Source organism: Lepidochelys kempii, chromosome 2, assembly GCF_965140265.1.
Source record: "Lepidochelys kempii isolate rLepKem1 chromosome 2, rLepKem1.hap2, whole genome shotgun sequence".
NCBI lineage: Eukaryota > Metazoa > Chordata > Testudines > Cheloniidae > Lepidochelys > Lepidochelys kempii.
In genome coordinates, this window is record NC_133257.1 from 228,870,459 (window position 1) to 228,890,300 (window position 19,842).

At 42.0% G+C, this 19,842-nt stretch overlaps 1 protein-coding gene across 1 annotated transcript in view; it reads right to left on the reverse strand.

The window, feature by feature from the left end:
- ITGA8 (integrin subunit alpha 8) overlaps nucleotides 1-19,842 on the reverse strand; it is a 172,878-nt gene that overhangs the window by 147,481 nt on the left and 5,555 nt on the right. Inside the window, exons 3-4 of the mRNA XM_073334109.1 lie at nucleotides 6,706-6,806; nucleotides 3,506-3,629 (exon numbers count right to left, since the gene is read on the reverse strand). Coding sequence (XP_073190210.1) covers nucleotides 3,506-3,629; nucleotides 6,706-6,806 — 225 coding nt within the window. The remainder of the gene's footprint in view (nucleotides 1-3,505; nucleotides 3,630-6,705; nucleotides 6,807-19,842) is intronic.

Genomic DNA, 19,842 nt, shown 5'->3' on the forward strand with positions numbered 1-19,842 from the left:
TAAGTCAGGGGGTGGAGGTGGCGCTCCCTCCCTAGACCCTGCCATGTGGAACTGGCTCAACCCCTGCTGGCCCCTGCTCACCCAAAATAGAAATCAAAGTACATCTGTGCCCAAGGGCCCTCCCCCAACCCGGCCCAGTGCCCCAAGTCTTCCCTTCTCCCGCTGGGCCCTGGAGTTTTTAATAGCATATTGTGGGGGGCCTCAGAAAGAAAAAGGTCGAGAACCCCTTTTTTAATGCATTTATGGATAGCAGAATCACAATAGCACACAAAACGTTCTAGGGATCCAGTCTGACAGGATCTGGTACTGGTAGTAAATCTGTGAGCTTACGCAGTTATTGTCTTAAGGATGTGGTCTTGTTTTGTTTATTTACTTTTAGCAGCTTTCTAGAATTTTTATGAAAAAATATACCATGCAATTAAATAAACCCCACAGCCTTGAGGCAAAAGGTACAAAACCACCTAAGGAGGTAAAACAATTATATGGGACCCTATGTAATGAAGAAATCAGGGCCCTCTGCAGAGCCATGAGATTGGTGCCAAATGATATCCTGAAAAATGATATTGACTACTTGGGACATTCTTCTCTCACTGCCTAGCCAGGGTCCCTAGCCACCATCAGTGGGCATCCTGTCCAAACCAGCATGGGTAACCAAAAATGAATGGCTTAGCAAGGAGTCATAGAATTGCTGCAACAGCTTGATTTGCCATAAATACAAAAATAAGGATCTCTTAGGAAGTTTGAAACTTTTGGATAAATAGTAACTTGGAGGGTGGGTCAATCTGGCTGTATTCAAAGGGGCCACCCTGCAGGAGATCCTGGCTATCTATACAACCCCGAGGGACATACAGGTAATTCATAAAGCCAGGCTTTTTGAGAGACTGGATTTTGGGTTAAACAAGTATTGAACTGTAATATAATTCAGCATATTTGTGTATATTTGCTGAGTCTTCTTTCTTAGTTCTATCACCATGAAGCAATAGACTTGGAATAGACCACCCTGCTATGGTTGCCCAATATCTGTTGGAGGGTGGGAAGAAGAATGTGGCGGTCTTTTCTCCTTCCTCAAACCCCCAAAGAAGACCTTCCCTATGAACGCCACGCACCTGGGGATATGCAGGTTCAGAGGGCTACAACTGGGCAGAAAGTGAGAATGGCCATTGGAACAGTCCCTCCACATGGCATCATCCCTGAGCAAAGCCAAAGTGACACACCAGCAGGAACTAGTGCAGAGCTTTTGAACATTGTTTTCCCACAGATTCAGCTTCTCGCTCTGTGGTGTCCTCTCTCCCCTCTTTGGGGGTTTGGGTGTAAGGGCTAGGCCATGAGAGGGAGACTTGGTAATGCAGCTCTATCTGGAGCTACTCTGCAGTGGAGAACCTAGTGGGTAAAGCTGAGGAGTTGGCCCTACATGCAGATGTCCCAGTCGCCTTTGTATGTGCTGAGTTCCATGGGATTTTCTTGCAGATCTTAGGAAGAATCACAGGGCTGCTTGGTTGCACACAACTCAGGTGTGCATTCTCAGGGCAGGCAAACAGGGCTACACAGAGGTTTTGGGGAAAAATCTGAAATTAAGGCCCCCACCTTTCCAACAAAATTACCATGGATTCAAGAGAGGGCCCCGAGGGTGATGGATGGGGCTGAAGAGTGAATCCGCCCCACACTCACCCAGCTGTGGTAACTTCAGTCCCATGGGGCTGGGCTCGGCACCCCACTCTGTGCACTTTGACCTAGTCATGACAAAGGGATGGCCAGGCCAAACTTTAATGGTGCTGCCACCCCATGCACCAGGTCACAGCACCTTTCACTCAAATTCCATGGGCTTGGGGGCCCACTCAAAATGGGGGGCCTGGGGAAAACTGCCCTTTTGGTCCTCCCACCTCGGCTGGCCCTGCAGGCAAACCTCACAGCACGGCATGATGTTGTCTCTAGAACTCCACAAGAATGAACTTGGCAAATTTCACTATCATAGCCTCTTCAAAGGAGGGAGCAGATCCATCTACTTGTCTGCCCAGGGCTTTGTTGCCACTATAAAAATAACAAACTGATCATCAACAACTTAGCCCTCCTGTGGGCATTTCCACACAGAGGCATAGGCTAGCCCATAACATTAGCTATTAGCGTTGGAAAACACCACATGGCAAGTAACTGTGAAACAGCAGCTATTTCTGGTCTGTGGGAGAAGTAACTGCTAGACAGTGAAATGATTCTGTAAGGGCCCAATCCAAGTCCCATTCAGTCAACAGGTTCTTCTCATTGATTTTAACGACAGTTGGAGGAGGCCTTTAAGATGTGTCTCTACAGCTGCTGGGAGTGAGTCTTGCAGTCTGGGTCGACAGATTTGTGCTAGTGGAGCTCGTGCAAGCACGCTGAAATTAGCGCTGTGGGAGCTCGGGCTCTGAGGCTTAGATAGGGAGTTGGGCTTCAGGGCCTGAGCTCGAATGTCACAACAACATCTACACAGTTATTTTTTAGCGTGCTAGCCCAAGCCCTGTTAATGCAAGTCTGTTGACCTGGGCTGTGAGACTCACTCCCAGCAGCTGGGCAGACACACTTTTAGAGTTTAGGGAAATAGCACATGAAGTGACTCCCCCCCCCCCCAAGCTTAGCAGGATTCAGAAAGCAATCAAGTCATTCATATGGATAATAAGAATATACAGAATTATTGTAGTAAATATTTAAAACCACACACACACACACACACACGTACGTGTTGGAACGGCTATAAACCCTCCTGCTTCGAGGCTTATGCCAGTCTTTAGCTTTTGAAGTAGGACGAAACTTCCTTGGGGTAGGTTATCCCATCACTGCTTACTGCAGGAATTCTGACACCTCCCTCCAAAATACCTGGTAAGGTCAACCGTCAGAGACAGGATACTAGACTAGATGTATCCCTGATCTGATCTAGTGTACTCCTATAAATAACTGGGCTTGGGCCTTTATACACACCCTCTCTGACCGATTCCGTAAGCAGGAAGGCATTAGGGTTGTGGAGGAGCCCCCCAGTTCCCACACAACACAGAGCAGCATGTGCAGTAGCACTGCTACCATGGGCAGCTTTCTTGTGCACAGGAAGTGACACACACAACCAACCTATTGCTGGTGATTCGGACAACGCAGTCCTTTTCATCTCAGTGCAGGATCTGATCCTAGGATGGCAATTCTATACTGACAGATTCACGTTCGGAACGAACAACCATTTTTAAATGCTTACTTATGCTTTTCGAGATCTGTTTGCTGCATTTTAAACCATTACATTAAGGAAATTATATTTTATCACCATAATTGCCAAGCCTTATTTACTTAATCTCGCCTCTTTTAATTATATGATAAAACATCCAAGTGCAGACATGTAGTTTAATGTCTGTCTTTCTTTATACTCTTTCCCTGGGCGACATCACCCAGTAATTTTCATCTAGCCAAGGCAGCACTAAGACTGAAAGTATGAAACCACTGATCACAATTTCAGTTCTATTGAGGCAAGAACATTTATATTAAAACTTACTGTTGCGACAAGGAGAATACTCAGCATATGCACTGAAGTTCTGAATTGCAACATAGCAGGTGCCAACTGGATCCTTTTCAGGAGCGGCTTTAAGGGTCCTCCAATGATATAAGGGAGCACAAGCCTATTAAAACAATAATTATGTAACAGATCTTTTATGTGCCATGCATGGGCTAAGTCATTAAAGTTCTTCATTAAACAAATTAACTATTTTTGTTCCTGTTAAGTTTCTATCATCTGGGTAGAAATTGTCATAGTAAGTGAATGAAAGAACCATGGGAACTTCATAACCTGCAATGTTCTCTTCTTCCCTCTGCATCATTAACAATCCACTTATATCGAAGGACCAAAACCTGCCCTCTCACCCCTCTCCCTGGACACGTCAATAGTCTCAGATAGAGTTACCCACTTTTAAGCATGTGTTATTAAACCCCCTCTGTGCCTGGATCCACAGAAGATGAGTTTGTTACTGTCCCAGTTAGGAGACTTAGTCCTTTGTCCCATGGCTTTAGTTTGAGAGGTCCCTGGTTCAATCAATCCCTCGTGATTCTCACGACATTGGTTGTTACAGTATGGTTCTGCTGTACGGGGCAGTATGAGGAGGTCATACACATCTGGGTTCTGCAGAGCTGAGCTCTTTCTGTTGCAGCGTGGAGGGTGTGGCTGCTGGTCTGCTATTACATGGATCCCTAGTTCAAACCCAAAATAGAGCCAGAGAGAGGACACGGCTATGGAATAGATGCTGGAGTAGCTCTACCTCTGCTTCTCCCCTGCCTTGGAGGTAGGATTCTGAGACCTCTTTCTCTTTCTGGCTTGGCACAACAGGCAAGATTTAACCCTGACTGAGTGGACTTTTGCCAATTGAGTTTTTGATACAAAACTATTTAATAAGATAGAATATATTCTATAATAAAAATTAGTATGTGATGGAACGGATAAACTGTCCATTTTTGTCTTGGGATTGATTTACAGTCAGATATTAATCTCTCTCTGGTAATGTATTGTTGTCATTTTTTACATCACTATAAGGCACCAGTCCTGCAATTAGCTCTGGGCGGGGGGATCCCTGTGCCCACACAGAGCTTACTGCAGGTGTGCACATTGCTTTGCAAATGTATAAGACATGGCTCTTCCCTGAGCAGCCTACAGTCTAAACAACATACTAGAGAAAAAATAGAGGACAATTAACATTAATTTTAGATGCATTTCAGAAAGTTTGACAAAATCATTTGCAACAGAAAATTTATAACAGTAACATTTTGGCCCAATTCTATTTTATTGTTGCTGCTGCTGCAGTAGAAAAAAAACACAAGCAAAAAAACCTCCCCTCTTCCCCAAGGAACCCTATCAAAGTTTAAACCTAGAGTTTTCTCACTTCCCAAAGTCAGCAATTCAAGGTTTTGTCTTAAAATTGTTGACTTTAGCTATTGTGACAGGGTGCTGGGCAAGAACTACTGACTCAGCTCTCTGCCATGCCAACCCCCATTATGGGAAGCAAATTGGAGCTGGCTAGAGAAAACCTGCACCTATATGGTGAATGGGAGACACCTGCCCGCCCAGTTAGCCTGGGGCTAGATAAAGACTGCAGGGAAGGAAGCCAGGGAAAGGAGAGGAAGCAGAGTGATAGCCCTTCCCTCCTGGAAGCAGACACTAGAAGCAAGCTGTGTATGGGGAAAAGGTGGTGGGAGTAGAACCTGTGAATAAAAACCACCAGTGGTTACTGAACCCCAGGGTCTCCAAGTGACTTTATCAGCACAGCAGGGGCAGGAGCCAAGAGGGCACTGCCACGAACTGCTACAACTAAATTGCAGAAAGTTTGGCAAAACTGTTGATGAGAAAACATACTAGAACCAAAACAAAGCCGGTCTGTAACTGACATTGTGGGGTTTTTTTATGGCACAGCAATCAATGGTGGGATTTCCTCACATCTGATTAAAACTAAGGCATTCTAAGTTTCAGTGAATAGTTGTATAGGAAGATGTTATATTTCAGCTTGCTGTTATTATTAGAATACATGATAAGTATTCCCCTATTTAAATCAATATAACACTTTATGACAAATTTTAGTTAAAGCCAAATAATATGTTAGGATTTCCTTTTTAACAATAATTTTATATATGTTATCAATTTTTAAATAAAAGTACATCTACCAGATGCAGGTACCAAATCTGCAATTTGACAGCTATGATAACTCAGATGCAAAACCGCAGGGAATTAACTGTACATGTTAGTTCTGTAACACAAGAGAGCGATGTTTTATTCATCACCTGTTTTATGTCAAAATTCTTTCTGGGGTTGACCACAAGATCAACTATTTAAAGAAAGGCATTTCCTTCAGATACTTATTCCCATTAATTAATAACTAAAACAGCTTTAAACAAATCCCAAGACAAAAGTTGTTGTTTCATAATTGTAAGGAAAATAAATTATGGCCAAACTAAAGTTTCATATCACAAAGTGTTTAGTATCCTTTTCACTGTGAATCCTAGTGCAAAAACTGTAAATGTAAAATGCCTGTATATAGCATACATCAACTCTATGCTATGCAATAAAACTATTCAGTATAAGAAAGATATCAAATATATCAGTATAAATATGCAGTAGGGGCTTTCCATCAGTGCCTACAAAATATTCTATAAAATCAGAACACGTACACTAAATGTTTTTAAAAGCAAAACTCTTATTTAGTCATTACCATGACTATAACAATACAATATAATATGATTACCCTATAAAACAAAATTAAATATTGATACAAATAGTAACATTTTCAGCAGGATATCAATTGATCTTCACTGGAATTCTTGGCTTCCTTTAGGTAATTCTCTAGCTAACTTTCCTCATAAAGCTTTACAACACGTTATAGTTTTTTAAACATATGGCTATCAGTTCCTTTATATCTTAAAAATAGTTCCACTATTTTATGCTTTGAATAATAAATTAGATTACTCATTCACTTGCATGATTAGTAAAATGCCTTTCTTCATTTCTAACACTGCATTAAGATGGTCTTCAAGTATTCAGTTCAGTCTGATTTTTATATATTGCTTTTATTGTCTGATCTCTCTCTATATATAATCTGTTTTTGTATATACATATATTCTAAAACTTGTTAGCTGTGTACACACACACATACATTTAAGATATACAGTTCAGAAAAGGAAAACATCTGAAAATGAATATCAATTCATGAAACTTACCACAACTTTTCCTTTATGAGCTTTGACTGTTGCCCCAAACCACTGATTTGACTTAAACTCAATAGGTTCCCTGGTGCCGTTGACTTTGATTTTTCTGTTGTCTGACAAAGAAAGAAACAGGCTGCTGATATCTAATTTAAAAAATGTTACTTCATTGGCTTCAGTTAGATGATAATAGAGCAATGGACATATGAATTATATCACATCTATCATCCTCAGACAAGTTTCATTAATGTGGTAAAGGCATTTTAATATTGTTCAAGCACGTGTCATTGGTCAATGAAAAATGCCTCTCAAATTCACATAAAATTAAATATTTGAAATGACTGTAATGGCAATGAAAAACTTAGGAAACTAAGGAAAAGACTAGCCCTCTATCCACACTGAAAATGTTGTTTAGCTGGGGATTTCTAATAAAGAATGAACAAGAATCCCTACAAAATGAGCAAAAATTTAATAAAACTGTTCTCAAAAGTTACATAGCTTTATACTGTGACAAAATATGTATTATAGTCATCGTTGGCCAGGCAAATGCAATTTCTCAGCATGCATTATTTAAGGACCAGCATTCAGTATAGCAAAGGACTTAGTTCTTAACTGAATTACATGTGTACATACTGCCACAAGAGACAGTTCTTTAACATTGCTTTATATACACTTTGCAGATGTCAGCATAAGAGGAGCCATCTGGGTAAAGACTCAGCCCAATTATAATGCATTTCAGGTTTAATGAAAAGCAGACATCCCTTCCTTTCACCCTCAGTACTCTGAAGTAAACTGATTTCCCACATGGTCTTAAGGTATGCTCCTCCCTCACAAGTCACTCTTAATGAACTTCTCAATTTATATATAAGCAGCTTATTACACATATCCCCTCGTATCTGTCTTCTCTTACTTTTGTTTCTGGTTCTTATCAAAGAGTATTTCACAAGAATCAACTCTTTTTCATGCATTTTAAGTGAAAATAAAAACACACACACTGTCAAACCTGGAATGTAGAGAGGTTTTTAACATCATATTATTTGAATTTAGGTAAATGAAAAACAAAAACATACCAGTAAAAATTAAAGAAAGAGTCAACATTTTCCTGCAGTTACAGACAGTGGTAGATGAAATACCTATGTTTTTTCCTATTCTAAGCACAGGGTATAGCATTGGAGACTGCTGTGCGATAACTGCTGATAAATGTTACTGATACAACCTGAATTAGGGGTGAAAGGACCATTATATTAGGGAATAGGAGGACTCAGCATCTGTATTTTTGTTAATTTAGGACTGTGTATGAAGTTGCAGGATCAGAAAAGCTGACTCGAATGTATGAAAGTTTTGAGAAAGTTCATTTCATTTATATGAACCTGTGAAATTTGTAAATTTCTGTGCCTCACCTATACAGATTCTCTAGTACGGCAATTAGCATTTACAGAACTGGCAAAAGAGGCAAAAACTTTATCGCATGCATACTGATTTTCAGAAATCAGCAAGAATATATATAAAAATATACTGAATTTTTTTTTTTAGCTGGAAACTATTAAAGGGCCAAAACTTAGGAGTGTGACAGAAGATGACTTTTGCGAGGCACTGCATTGGGGGAGCTGCAAAATTCCACCCACCCTTTGGTGCCACTCTTTTGATTCCCTCTCCCAAAGGGGCCAGACGTGCAGACGCTTTCAAGCTCTCAAAGCTTCTTTTTTTATTAAACCAACATATTTGAACATGGGCTATGTTCAAGTATGCGGTCTTGATTGAAAACAAAGCTTTTAAAGCTTGAAAATCTGCCATGGGTTTTGACTTACAGCTGCCAACCTTAGACTGTCTCTGAAGAGTGAATTCTCACAATCACTTTTCTAGCTTGAAAAGAGTATTTTTATTTGAAACAAACGTATTTGTATACAGGCAGATTGTACTCAAATGTGAACAGACGTTATGCTTTACAAACACCACCTCTTGTTCAAGAATCACCCCTCTGAGAATGAATCCAAGATGGAGGCTGGGATTTCAGAGCTCCTGCAGAACCCTGTACAACTCTACACTTTGTCCCATGGACCCTTGAAACTTTTAAAGCCATGATGCTGTATAGGATAAAGGGCCTAAACTACAGTGAGATAACCTGATGTCTCACTATATTTTCTCAAATCGCACATGATTATTTCAGGGGTAACTCACTAAAGTGTGTGAGTCTAGCGTCAGTCAGGCTATGGCCTTGTTTTCTCTTTCTCCACACAGGTCAGCAAAGCTGGCACCTGTCGCAGGGTCTTCCTGAAGCACAATATGGCTGTGCTTTCTCAGACACTGTGCCTGTCTGAAGCGCAATGCCTTCAGCAGCCCCTGCTAGGGGAGCATATCTCACCGCCACCTTTGGATATGCCTTTTATGTACCATTGAGCTCTTCACATATAACACTTCCTGACACCAAACCAGTATTGAGATCACGATAAAACAGCAACCATTTCTCGCAGCTTTCCCCATATAACTCTACCGAAATAAAAGACAACATAAAAATGGTCTTGTCGCCTTGCTGGTCCCAGGATAGTAAGACTTGAACAGAGCTCTGTGTAAGCGTGAAAGCTCGTCTCTCTCACTAACAGAAATTAGTCTAATAAATCTAATAAAATTACCTCATCCACCTTGACTCACATAAAAATGGACACATCTGTAAATTTACCCAGACTGTGTTATTCCATTTGTACTGTACACTGCGTGTTTCATTAGAGAACAGGTTTCTGTGGGAGTACAACATGGTACAGCTGCTATTTCACTGTATCATAGATACTTATATGGCCCCCATTACAGTAGTGTGCAAGCTCCTCTCAACCTTTAGTGTATTTATCCTCACAACACCCCATGAGGATAGGAAGTGCTATTATCCCTATACATAGGGGCAACCGAGGCACAGAGAGGCTGTGCCTCTGGTCACTCAGAATGTGTGTGGTGATGCGGGGAATTGGACCAGCGTCTCCCAAGTCCTAGGTTAGTGCCCTAATCACTCAACCATCCTGTTTTGCTAATAACTGCAGTCCATGCTCAGCTGTGCTGAACCTCCTTCCATTTGGTCCTTACCCCATACCAAATTTTGATTGACTTAACTGGTAATTTTGTCTGACTCAGAAGAGCAGCTCTTTAAAATGCCAAAGCAGCAGGTCGTTTCTCAGAGAACTGGGCTCCAGATGGCAGTTCCCGCAATGAAACCCGTGTGGCTCTACCACTCTGTGGACACCAGCTCCATACGGGTTTTTATGGAATGCTGTTGACAGAGTCTTGGATGCAGGGCAGGAGGTGGCCCTGGAAGGAGTGATGCTAAGGCCAGTGGATCTGTGCCTACTACATGGATCCAGCAGCCATTTTTCATATGGAGGATGGAAATAGCAACAGCCTAGGGAGCCATTGTGGCTCTACTGCTATTCCATTGGTTGGGAAGAGAGGACTCTTTGCCCATGCCCTCAACTCCCAGCCTCATTACTGAGGATGTGAGTTGGACAATACAGATCTCATGGACCAAATCTAAGATCCTTGTTCAGACCTTACTCAGGGAAATTCCCATTGACTTCAGTGGGGGTTTTGCCTGAGCAATGACCTCAGGATTAGGCTCATGAAAAAATGAAAATGAGCATGAATAATGTTTCCTGAAATGGGATTGAGATTACCTAACATTGCAGAAATCAAGAGTTTATACAGAAAGTTTCCTTGTGTTTCCATCAGGTCAAGCAAATATCACATGCTTTTTCAATCTATTTAGCAAACCATGCCACGTGGCACCTGTTGGTAGTATGATCTAGCACAGCATTTATCCATGGTGTGGACCAAATGCTCATGACAGCAGCTTCAGTGAAACTTCCACTGAAATCATGTCATTGGCGTTATTCCAATGGGGGTTGCAGTGGTGTCACGGAGAGGAGAATTTAGCCATGTATGGCCACATGTCCTAGAGGATAATTTCAAAGATTCCATAATTCAGCTTCCCACATCAGCATATAGGCAGTGGCAGCAATGCACAGAATGGGTCAAGCGTGTGCTAAACACAACTCTTGTGGGAGTGTTTTTGTGTTTTAAGTCCACACAGCAGTAACACAATTAAGAAAAATGTTAATCCCCATAGTCAAATATAAATCTATGTTAAAACAACATTGTAGGCTACAACTGTACACTTGAAAACTGAGCAGGTAACAGGTACACCTGTAAATCCAATATTTGCATATGTTAGATCAAATTTAGCTTTTCATAAGTGGGTGCAATTCCCATTTGGCTTACCAAGTGAGTAACTATACCTATGAGCAGTTAAGCATGCAGCTACCTGACTTGCATCTGCAAAAGCTTCTGTGCATGGATAAATGCAGGATTTGCATTCTGAATGGGTGCATATGCAAGTATTTGCTGGTGCAGTACTGATTTGCATATTTCGTTATTTTATTTAGATTTTTAAAAAAAACTCAAAACCACCTTTCCAAAAGACCCATATTTATGCAAAATTTGAAACAATTTAAACAAAAGCAAGCACAGCAATTTTCTCAAACTGAAGAAAGGAGAAAAAAGATCCCACTCAAACAATTGATCCCAGCTATACAATACACCCACTATACATCCACCCCAAACCTCTCCTCCCTCCTCAAAAACCTGCGGGGGAAAGAATAACTTTATGGGGTCTGTGTGGTAACAATACTTTGCTTTTCTCATGCACTTTCAACAGCCTCACCTGCATTCTGCCCACTAATCCACCTACACTACTTCTGATATTCGAAACCCCTATGCAGCTGTCAAACTACTGATGCTGCCTTTTTAAAAAAAAAAAAAAATCAAGCTGTCAGAAAAATGCTTCCTTCTTACTCTTCTAAATGGGGTGCTTCTCCCCACGAGTTACTGAGGTCCAGGATAGACAATATTCAGACCCATATCTTGTAACTCCTTGGAACTAGAGGAGAGAGCTCTGTATCATCAAAAAGCCAGGAATTCCCATTTCCAATTACATAAAATTTATTTACATGGGTATCAAGTTTTGAACTTTCTTACTGTTGAGGCACTGCCTCAGCATTTTAAAAAGCTGTTTTCTTTTCTCTAAAACATTGGGGAAACCCTTCAGGGATAGGTGTGATAAATGAAGGGGGGTTAGCTCCCTTTTATGGACACCCAGCCAACCAGTTAGCTGTAAAATCCCTCTTGGTAGCTGTTCTCTGCTTGCTTTACCTGTAAAGGGTTAACAAAGTTCCCCAGGTAAAGGAAGAGAAGTGGGCACCTGACCAAAAGAGCCAATGGGAGGCTAGAACTTTTTAAAATGGGAAAAAAACTTCCCCTTTGGCTATTGTTCTCGGGAGAAGGAGACATGAAGCAGCAAGGCTATAAGCAGGAATGCTGTGTAAGGCTTGAACCAGGTATGAAAATTCATCTTCCATACCTAGAAGAAATTATTGGACAGGAAAATGTTTAAATAGACATTATCAGGTTTATTTCTTTATTTTGGCTTGTGTATCTCCCCTGTGCTAACCCCAGATGCTTTTGTTTTGCTTCTAATCTTTAAGATAAACCTCAAGAGAGCTATCTTGATGCTTAATTTTTGTAATTGTTTCTTTTAAGAACTAGCAAAAAGCCTAAGTTGCAAATGTATTTCCTTTCTTTGTGTTTTTAACAAATTTTACCTTTTTTAAGAACAGGATTGGATTTTTGTGTCCCGAAGAGGTTTGTGTATATTGTTTAATTAGCTGGTGGCACAGCCAATTTCCTTTGTTTTCTTTCTCAGCTCTTCGGTGGGGGGGAGGAAGAGGTGAAAGGTCTTGAGGATAACCCACAGGGAGGAATTCCCAAGTGCTCCTTCCTGGGTTCAAAGGGGTTTTTTTTTGCATTTGGGTGGTGGCAGCATTTACCAAGCTAAGGTCAGAGAAAAGCTGTAACCTTGGGAGTGTAATACAAGCCTGGAGTGGGAAGTATTAATTTTTAAAATCCTTGCGGGCCTCCACCTTCTGCACTCGAAGTGCCAGAGTGGGGATTCAATGCTGACACTAGGTTTGCTGGGATCCCAAAGAATGAGTGTGAACTGTTACTGCTGAACACCTGGAAACCTCTTCTGTCTGCTCTTAGGTGAGACTTTGTGGACTAAGCAACAGCACCTATAGCTAATACTCCAGTGGCCACACTGTAGATCCATTTCCCATTCTTCATTTTAATTCTGATCCAGTAACCTCCAATCTGTAGACAAGATCATTCCCACCTGATGCCCTGGATTTCCTTTCTACTCCCCTAGATTATGCTAGTCACCACTCTAGCTCTCTGCAGATGCGGGAGGAGGACACTTCAGTGCTTAGCCTCGCATTTGGGGCATGCCTACAATACAAACTTTTGCCAATGCAGGTTACAGCAGCATAAAGCCTCTGTAGTTAGTATAATGCTTGTGCGCATGCATCCTTACACTGGCACTGTGCGTACTCACCAGGAATGCTTGTTTCTATGTACAATGCAGTGCATTATGGGTAGGTAACTCTCCACCATCCAGCACACTGTCTTTTGGGAAGTTCTGGCAATGCATGGTGGGGCAGAAATGAATCTTGCAGAGGTGACTGGGACTGTAGGGTCAAGTTCCCATCATGCAACTTTCTCCAACTCATAATACTATCTCTATCCCATAATTTCTGTGCCTGTTTTGAAAATCCCATAACCGGCATGGGACTTTTTGCTGTTCACCATCTTTAACAGAAGCCTGGAGTCTCCACAGCTCTGCACCATTGCTGTGAGCATTGCAGGCACAGGACACATGATCCTCTGGTATTTGCAGAGCCAAAAGAAGAGGAGTGGGGAACATGATGATTTCCAGGCAGTCAGATTGCTGTGGGACATAGCAAGAACCAGTTAAAGATGGAGCAGCTTCAGGCAGTGCAGCATTGCTTCTGGGACCGAGAAATGAGCACTGATTGGTGGCATCATATCATAATGCAGAACTGAGATGACAAGCAGCAGCTGCAGAACTGTCAGATGCACAAGGCCATATTCCTGGATCTGTGTGCCAAGCTTGTTCCTGCCCTCCAGGGCAGGGACACCAGAATGAGAGCTTCACTGACAATGGAGAAGCAAGTGCTGATCATACTGTGGAAATATACGACGTCAGATTGCTATCAGTCAATGGAAAATCACTTTGCACTTGGAAAATCCATTGTAGGGGCATGGGGCACTGTCATGCAAGTGTGCAGGGCAATGAATTGTCTCCTCTCATGCACTGGCAATATGCAGGACATAATGGATGGATCTGCAGCAATGGGGATCCCAAACTGCAGTCAAGTAACAGACAGCACTAGATCACCATGACACAGAGCATATCAACAGAAAGGGCTATTTTTCTATGGTTATGCAAGCGCTGGGTGGGTCACAGGGGATGCTTCACTGACATCAATGTTCAGGGAAGGTGCATGACTCTCATATCTTTAAAAACATGGGACTGTTTAATAGGTGCTACAAACAGTGACTTTCTTTCCCAACTGGCAGCTCACCAGTGGTGATGTTGAAATGCCAGTAGTGATCCTGGGGGACCCAGCCTACCCCTTACTCCCCTAGCTCATGAAGCCATACTCCAGCCACCTCGACAGCCCCAAGAAAAGATTGAACTTTTGGTTCAGCAGGTGCAGAATGATAGTTGAATGTGCTTTTGGTAGATTGAAGGGTTGCTGGCATCGTGTATTCACAAAATTGGATCTCAGTGAGAAAAACTCACCCAAGGGTTCTAGCTGCCTGCTCTGGCCTGCATAATATTTGTGAAGCAAAGAGAGAAAAGTTGCGACTGGGATGGAGGGGGAACCCTCCACTTGAGCGTCTGCTGAGTTTGAGCAGCCAGGCACAAGGGCTATCAGAATAGCTCAATGTGGAGCTAGACATCTCAGAGAGGCTTTGAAAGAAGAGTAATGTATTGTGGTGTACTGTGCTCTGCCTGGCCCTGCAGTTTAGGGGCCTGTTAGGAACTGTGTGGTGCTTGGTGCAGATCTATGAATATAAAAGTGACAAAGCACCTATTAATCTGGTGGTGTTTGCTGCACATTTATGATTATAACACTGTGTTTGTCACTGATCCTATGTGTTGGGTCACTCTGTACAGTAACAAGTAGGTGGGCGCTTTCAGAACTGCTAGGCACTTCGCAGCATATGTTGGGAACTAATAAAGATGAATTATTTTCCAAACAATAGAGTTCTGCTGAGTAATGAAAAACACTTCAAAAAATTTCTGTGCAAGTTAAAAGCATACATTAAAATCTTAACAAATTTATAGAACAGAGCTTAAAGAAGGGGAAGGAACATTCATTTCCTTTTTAGTTACACATTCATCAACAGTGGTTCTCACAAGTCAGCGTACATGAAGCTGAGGTTGTCCTTAATGTGTGTCTCCCTCCCGCCCCCCGGGGTGCAGTGGTAGGGATAAGGATGCAGCTTCTGATGCCACAGGCACTGTTAAGGGGGTTTGTAGGGAGGTGCTATACTGGAGTTCTCCATGGACTGCAAAAGGAGGTGAGCCCACAATTGTTGATCCTGTAGGTCCACAAGAGTCTGCAGCATCTGTGTGTGCTGCTGGACAAGCCCCATTATGTACTGTTGCATCTCCCTCTCTGACTCCTGGGCCTTTCTCCTACCCACTATTTCCTTCTCCATACACTGCAGTATTCAGCTCCAGACCCTCTGTTCACAGTCTGATACAAGATCTTGCTGAACATGTCATCCCAAGTCCCCTTCCTTATCTGGCTCAGGCATTCTGCAGGTGTGGAGGGAGAACCCCTCAAGGTCACAGGTGCTAATGGCATCCTGAAGCCACCCAGGCCCAGATGCTACTAGCCTGTGTACTGCAGTGATACCTGCTGAAGTTATCAGTGAGTGGTGTGGGAAAGTGTACCACCTTGGAGGAGGAAATGTGTCTGCCATCCCTAGAAACCTTTGGGAAAGAATTGCAGAGTATCCGCATGAAAATTCCAATGAGAAGTTGGGGAAGGCGTCACTGTAATGGGAAATAAATTTTACACACTTACCCGAAGTTCCTTCCTCTGCATCAGGCTCACCCATGCTCGACTGCTGGGACTGACTGGGCTGTGGTGGCGTCTCAAACAGGTCCTGGCTCATGGCATAGCTGGACCCCTTGGGCCACATGTCCCTCTTACTTCTCCTCCTCCTCACTGTCATGCCAGGGGCCTGTGGTTCAGGGTACCCATGGGGATGATGGGGTATCCACCAAATATGGCATGACAATCTTTATAAAAGCAACAGGTCTGTACCTTGGCACTGGAAATGACTGTTGAATTCCCTGGGCTTCTGGTATGTCTTCCACAGTTCCTTTGCTTTCATGCGGCACTACTACTAATGCCTGTTGTAACCTTTTTCTTGCATCTGCCATGCAATCGGATCATAGATGTCAACGTTTCTATGACTGGTCCATAGCTGTAGTTGCACAATCTCTTCTTCCCACAGGCCCAGGAGATCCAGTATCTCCTGTCCACACCAAGCCAAAGTGCATTTGAAGTGTGTAGCCAGCATGGTCAGCTGGCAACGGCACACAACAATGCGAGCTGCAAGGTGGACTCTCCAATCAGGAAAAGGGGTTCAAAAATTCACAGGGTTTTAAATGGATGGGGCCGGGCTTCCAGTCTCCATGACCCTTGGGTAGTGAAATTCACTGTTGGGCATTGTGGAACAGCTGCTGGAGGACTGTTAAGGTCGACACAGGTAACAGTGTCTACATTCACCAGGTTGACCTCAATACATCGACCATGGCTCAATGCTGCTTGGGGGGAGGTGTTACTATGTTGGTGTAATGGAGAGCTTACATCAGTGGGAGACTAATTTAAGCATAGACACATGCACAACTAGGATGACACAAGGTGGCTTAAATCGACCTAACTTTGTACTCTAGACCAGGCCTTAGTCACACAATTTCCTTCTTAACATGCACATGAGCATTGATTTTAGGTCTTTCACATAGATGTGCTGAGCACAATCACAAGGCTTGGAACTAGAATCTAGGGAACCAGGGTCTAGTGGGCCAAGCAAAGAGGTGATAACTGGTCCTGTTGGAAACTGGGAAAGGAGGAGACTGACTTTAGGAAACTCAGTTTGCTTCTCTGTGCCTCAGTTTCCACACCAGCAAAATGGAGGTAATGATACTGACCTCCATTATATAGTGCTTTGAGGTCTACGGATGGAAAACATTAGATATTATTTTTATTAGTGTTTTGGAGCAGTTAAATCTCTTAGGATTATCATGACAGGGGCTCTTCTTAAATGAATCTGATTTTGCATAAGTGGATTTACATTTTTTTATTGTGCATTAGAGTTCGTTCATGCAAGTTATTTTAATTTAATTGGACCATACCCAGAAGTTTTTATTCCATTTTTACTTTTTCCTGTCTCAGAGAAATCATCATTGAAGTCAATGGGAGTTAAATTACTCTTTCCTTTTTTCTCCTTAAAATGTGATTGGGATTGGGAAAAGAAACCACATACCTGCCATAAATCAGAACTCTACATGGGAATCATTAAGCCCATGGTAAGGCAAAACCGGTGTTGTTGAATCAATTGTGTCAGAATTTGAAGGTGGGGTGGACTTTTTCTCCCCTAATATTTTCTCTTGAGATGCAAATCCTATTTTATAACAGGATTCTAAATTTCCCATAGGATTTTATCATCTTTACAGTTAATAGTTTTTTTATATAACTAAATCTCCTAAGTCTCACAATACATCCTTTCCTTCTGCAGTACCTGGGTTTTGTTACAATCAGCTCAGCTTCTGGCCAAACTGGCTCATGTTTTCTCTCAACCGCACACTTGGCCAGAGTTAACCTAGACTTCCCCCCTTTTTTTCTTGACAGACTATTCATATTTTCTACAGTTAGTTTGAAAAATACAACCTGTCTGACTAATATATGATGAAGCACACTCATAGGAGAGAGAGAACGAGCTGAATCCTGGAAGACTGGCAAATTCATGCCCCATCAGTGCTGCCTTTTTAAAAGTTGTTACTGTCTAAATCATTTTAAAATGAGTTTTTGAAATGTGTATTGTTAGTTTTCCAACAGATCCGATGTATAAATAGTTAGAATGGGGATTTCAGTTTGGTCCTGAGCTGCAAGATGTTCTGGATGCTTTGGAAGTAAAGCACTTAGTCAAATAGGGGGAAAGATTTCTGCAAGTTGCCCTTCTGCTACCCCTTCTGGTCACCATTAGGAACAGCGCCCATATTAGTACTTGCAGAGCAGTTCTCACCTTCAAAACACAAGTTCAGCAGAAGCTCAGAGTTACAAACTGACTGGTCAACCACACACCTCATTTGGAACCTGAAGTACTCAATCAGGCAGCAGCAGAGACGGAAAAAGAAAAGAAAAAAAAAAAAAAGCAAACAGTACAGAAGCTGGGAATGGGTGACAGGGGATGGATCATTTGATGATTACCTGTTCTGTTCATTCCCTCTGGGGCACCTAGTGTTGGTCACTGTCAGAACACAAAATACTGGGCTAGATGGACTTTAGTCTGACCCACTATGGCCATTCTTATGGTCTTACGTCCTTACGATGTTCAATGTAAGCTACTAAAATAATAAAGGGAAAGTTTAAAAAAAGATTTAACAAGGTCAGGAAACTGTTTCTATGCTTTTTAATTTAAATTAAGATGGGTAAACCGGCATTTTTCTTCTGCATAGTAAAGTTTCAAAACTGTGTTAAGTCAATGGTCAGTTGTAAACTTCTGAAAGAACAACCATAACACTTTGTTCAGAGTTGCAAACATTTCAGAGTTATGAACAACCTCCATTCCCAAAGTGTTCATAGCTCTGAGGTTCTCCTGTATTAAGTAATTAAGCCTCACAGCTAGTACATAAGTGGGTATTCTTAGCCCCATTTCTGAAACAAAGAAGTTGTGACTTGCTGAAGGTGAAAGAGGGAATCTGTTTCAAAAGCAGGATAGGAACTCAGGAATTCCTGATTGCCTGTCCAGTGCTCACATCACACTAAAACATGCCCCTCTGACCCCATCTCTCTCTCATTATACTCCAAAGAGAGTCATATCCAGCTTTCCACTGCTTAAGGGTAGGTCAGTGCAATATGACACCTTTAAAGAGGAGGGAGGGAAAAAGAGGGAACAAAGTAGAGAATCCTTAAAGACATCTCACCTCCCCACTGGAGCAAAGCACATACATCATTAAGGGGTTAATTGTTGTTGTTGCTTAGTAATTAAATCATCTTAGTGCTCTGGAGAAGTGCTGGATTGACTCATCTGAAAAAAATGAAGTCCCCTTACCTTTCCACAAGCTAAGTATTAACACTCACAAATATGCATATCACATGCCATAAAACACTGCAAGTTAGTTTTGGGTTAGTTTTATCACCTGTGGATGAAAATCATCATGACTTGACAGATTTACATATTCTTATGTGATATATGACAATTTGGGATAATCCACTGTGAACAATCGAGATTATGTCATGTGATTTTTCTGCACAAATATGAACACATAGCAGATATTCGTGGCCTCAGTTAGGATGACTTTCTGCCTAACTGGCTGTATTCTGCTATACAGATATTGATAGCACAATACTAAGGAATCCATTCTGTGTTTGGCAGCTGGAACAAGGCACTCTGAAGCAGTGACAGACGTTTAAAGCTAATTTTATATCTGTCACTAGGTACTGGTCTCAGTTCCAACACCTCTTCCTGTCCAGCATTGTCTCCTATCAACCCTCAAGGGTTTGTGGAGAAGAGGCTTATCTTGAGCCATTCTTCTTCCCTTCCTGCTTGTTTTTCCTTACAACCCCATATTAAACAAAACCAATACATTCAGACAGTAAACATCTTAATAACCAGATCAACATTCAGTAACCATAACTTATTACAGAGCAACTGTAATTACCATCCCACTATAAACTTAGCATGTGGCATAATACAGCTTCCTGATTCTTGACTGATGTCATTACATTATACTTGTCAGCTCTCTCTCTCTTTTTTCTCCACATTTGAGTGGAGGGGGGATATTAATAGCATGAATTCAAATACTGGTGATGCATTTGGAATGTTGTTGATGAACGAACCATGCTTGAAATTCAAGTCATAGACTTTAAGGTCAGAAGGGACTACCACTATCATATAGTTTGACCTTCTGCACATTGCAGGCCACAGAACCTCACCCACCCTCTCCTGTAA